This window comes from Antrostomus carolinensis, unplaced genomic scaffold (genome assembly GCF_000700745.2).
Source record: "Antrostomus carolinensis isolate BGI_N321 unplaced genomic scaffold, ASM70074v2 scaffold52451, whole genome shotgun sequence".
NCBI lineage: Eukaryota > Metazoa > Chordata > Aves > Caprimulgiformes > Caprimulgidae > Antrostomus > Antrostomus carolinensis.
The window spans coordinates 1-2,586 of record NW_010297226.1 but is presented as its reverse complement, the minus strand read 5'-3'; the positions used below and the strand labels follow the sequence as shown (position 1 = coordinate 2,586).

The window sequence follows — 2,586 nt, the reverse complement described above, 5'->3', positions numbered from 1 at the left end:
CCTCCCCCCGCCGTGAGATCGTTTGATTTAAACCACCTTCATCTGTAGGATCCTGAATTTCAACAGCTGAAATAAATTCAGCTGAATTTATTTGGCAGCGGTGTAGGAAGATTTGGCTTGAGACACCGAATACACCCCCCCAATCTGTGATCTCATCTTGGCTTTTCTCACTTTGCAGGTGATTTCCCTCGATCTCCGCTCGAATCTGGTGGAGGGGAAGAAGCTCAACGGGCACGAAGGTGACTCCAAAGATAAAAGTGAGGAAGAGGAGCTTCGTTACACCCATATTTTAAACAGGGTGCTCCCACCTGACATCCGAGCGCTGGCCTGGGCCCCCGTGGAACCCGATTTCAGCGCTCGCTTCAGTTGCCTCAAGAGAACTTATCGTTATTTCTTCCCCCGCGCCGATTTGGACGTGGCCCTCATGCAGGTGGCGGCGCAGAAATACGTGGGGACCCACGATTTCCGGAATTTGTGTAAAATGGATGTTGCCAACGGAGTGGTCAATTTCCAGAGAACCATTCTCAGCGCCGGAGTAACTTGGGTGGAAAAAGGAGGAGAAGGGGAGCGGCGGGATCCTTTCAGTCTGTGCCAGTTTGAAGTGACGGGACAAGCTTTCTTGTATCACCAAGTACGTTGTATGATGGCCATCCTCTTCCTCATCGGGCAGAAGATGGAGAGCCCGGAGATCATCGATGAACTGCTGGATGTGGAGAAAAATCCCCGAAAACCACAGTACAGGTAGGGAGAGCTCGGAAAAACCCGGCTGTGCGCAAAACGCTGCCGGAAAACTCTTCTCTTACAATATGGAAGTCTCAAAATACGGAAGCAAGCTCGTAAGGATCATAAGGATTTCATTTTTCTTCTCCTCAGACAAAGTTTGGATGGCTTTAGTCCTTGGTATTTGGTTAAAACGAATTCATTTTTTAAGGGAAAAAGGAATTTTGCAAAAATTTTGTAGAATTTTGCAAAAAATTGTAGAACTTTGTAGAATTTTGCAGAATTTTGCAAAAATTTTGTAGAATTTTGTAAGAATTTTGTAGAATTTTGCAAAAATTTTGTAGAATTTTGTAAAAATTCTGTAGAATTTTGCAAAAAATTTGTAGAATTTTTTAGAATTTTGTAAAAATTTTGTAGAATTTTGCAAAAAATCTGTAGAATTTTGAAAAAAATCTGTAGAATTTTGAAAAAACTCTGTAGAATTTTGCAAAAAATCTGTAGAATTTTGCAAAAAATTAGTAGAATTTTGAAAAAATTGAAAAAATTGTAGAATTTTGCAAAAAATTAGTAGAATTTTGCAAAAATATGTATAATTTTGCAAAAATTTTGTCAAATTTTGCAAAATTTTGTCAAATTTTGCAAAAATTTTGTAGAATTTTGCAAAAAATTAGTAGAATTTTGCAAAAATATGTATAATTTTGCAAAAATTTTGTCAAATTTTGCAAAATTTTGTAGAATTTTGCAAAAATTTTGTAGAATTTTGCAAAAAATTAGTAGAATTTTGAAAAAATTGAAAAAATTGTAGAATTTTGCAAAAAATTTGTAGAATTTTGCAAAAATATGTATAATTTTGCAAAAATTTTGTCAAATTTTGCAAAATTTTGTAGAATTTTGCAAAAATTTTGTAGAATTTTGCAAAAATTTTGTAAGATTCTGAAAAAATTTCGTAAAATTTCAAAAAATTTCATCCTTTTTTTTAGCAGAAAGGAAAGGCTGATGCGCTGTTTATCCTTTTTTTTAATATAACGCTTTCTTTCTCTCTCCTTTTCCCTTAGCATGGCAGTGGAGTTTCCCCTCGTCCTCTACGACTGCGAATTCGAAAACCTTCGATGGTTTTACGACCGAGAAGTGCAGGAATTTAACGTGACCCATCTCCAGCAACTCTGGGCCAACCACGCCGTTAAAACTCAAGTGCTACGGAACATGCTACGAGGGTTGGATGATGCTCCCGTGCCAGCTGGGAAAAGTAAGGGATGGTTTTGTGGGAATATTTTGGAGTTATGAAGGGATTAAAAAAAAAATTAATTAAAGAAAGGGGTAATTAGATTAAATTACTTTTTTCTTATTTTATCACAGGCTCGGGGAACAGCACGACAGTTCTCTGGGGTGATATGAAGCCTCCACTCTGCAACCAGATCAGTGGTTTCGTGGAAGGTGTCCAGGCTCGTACCTACAAACCTTTACTGTCCCGTCCCAAGTGTGAGGGGTTGGAAGCTCGAATCCAACATTTTGTGAGGAGGGGACGGATCGAAACCCCCCCAGGGTTGGAGGAAAAAGGGGACAGAGGGGAGCAGCCCCCTGAAATCAAGAGGAGCCACCGTCACGATGTCCTGGAACAGCCTCCCAAGCGGGTTTGTGTTGATATGGAGTGATGGGGAGGGGTCACCCCTCAGGGGGAGAAGGGAAATTGGGCGCTTTGCTATTTTTTTATTGAAAAAAACCCAACCCCCCCCTTTTTTTTAAATAAATGTTAAGAAATCTCATGGAGTGCTGTTGTATCTTGGTCTGGGAAGGGATGGGGGGTGTCTCAGCCTTCATCAGAGCCGCTCATTTCACTGTGGGGTGGGCCTGGGGTGGGGGGGGGCT

At 40.1% G+C, this 2,586-nt stretch overlaps 1 protein-coding gene across 1 annotated transcript in view; it reads left to right on the top strand.

Annotated features, from left to right (window-relative positions):
* The window catches only part of PUS3 (pseudouridine synthase 3), a 3,612-nt gene extending 1,240 nt beyond the window's left edge, over positions 1-2,372 (top strand). Inside the window, exons 2-4 of the mRNA XM_029083506.1 lie at positions 179-741; positions 1,776-1,997; positions 2,141-2,372. Of these exons, the coding sequence (XP_028939339.1) occupies positions 179-741; positions 1,776-1,997; positions 2,141-2,372 (1,017 nt within the window). The remainder of the gene's footprint in view (positions 1-178; positions 742-1,775; positions 1,998-2,140) is intronic.
* The last annotated feature ends 214 nt before the right edge of the window (positions 2,373-2,586 follow it).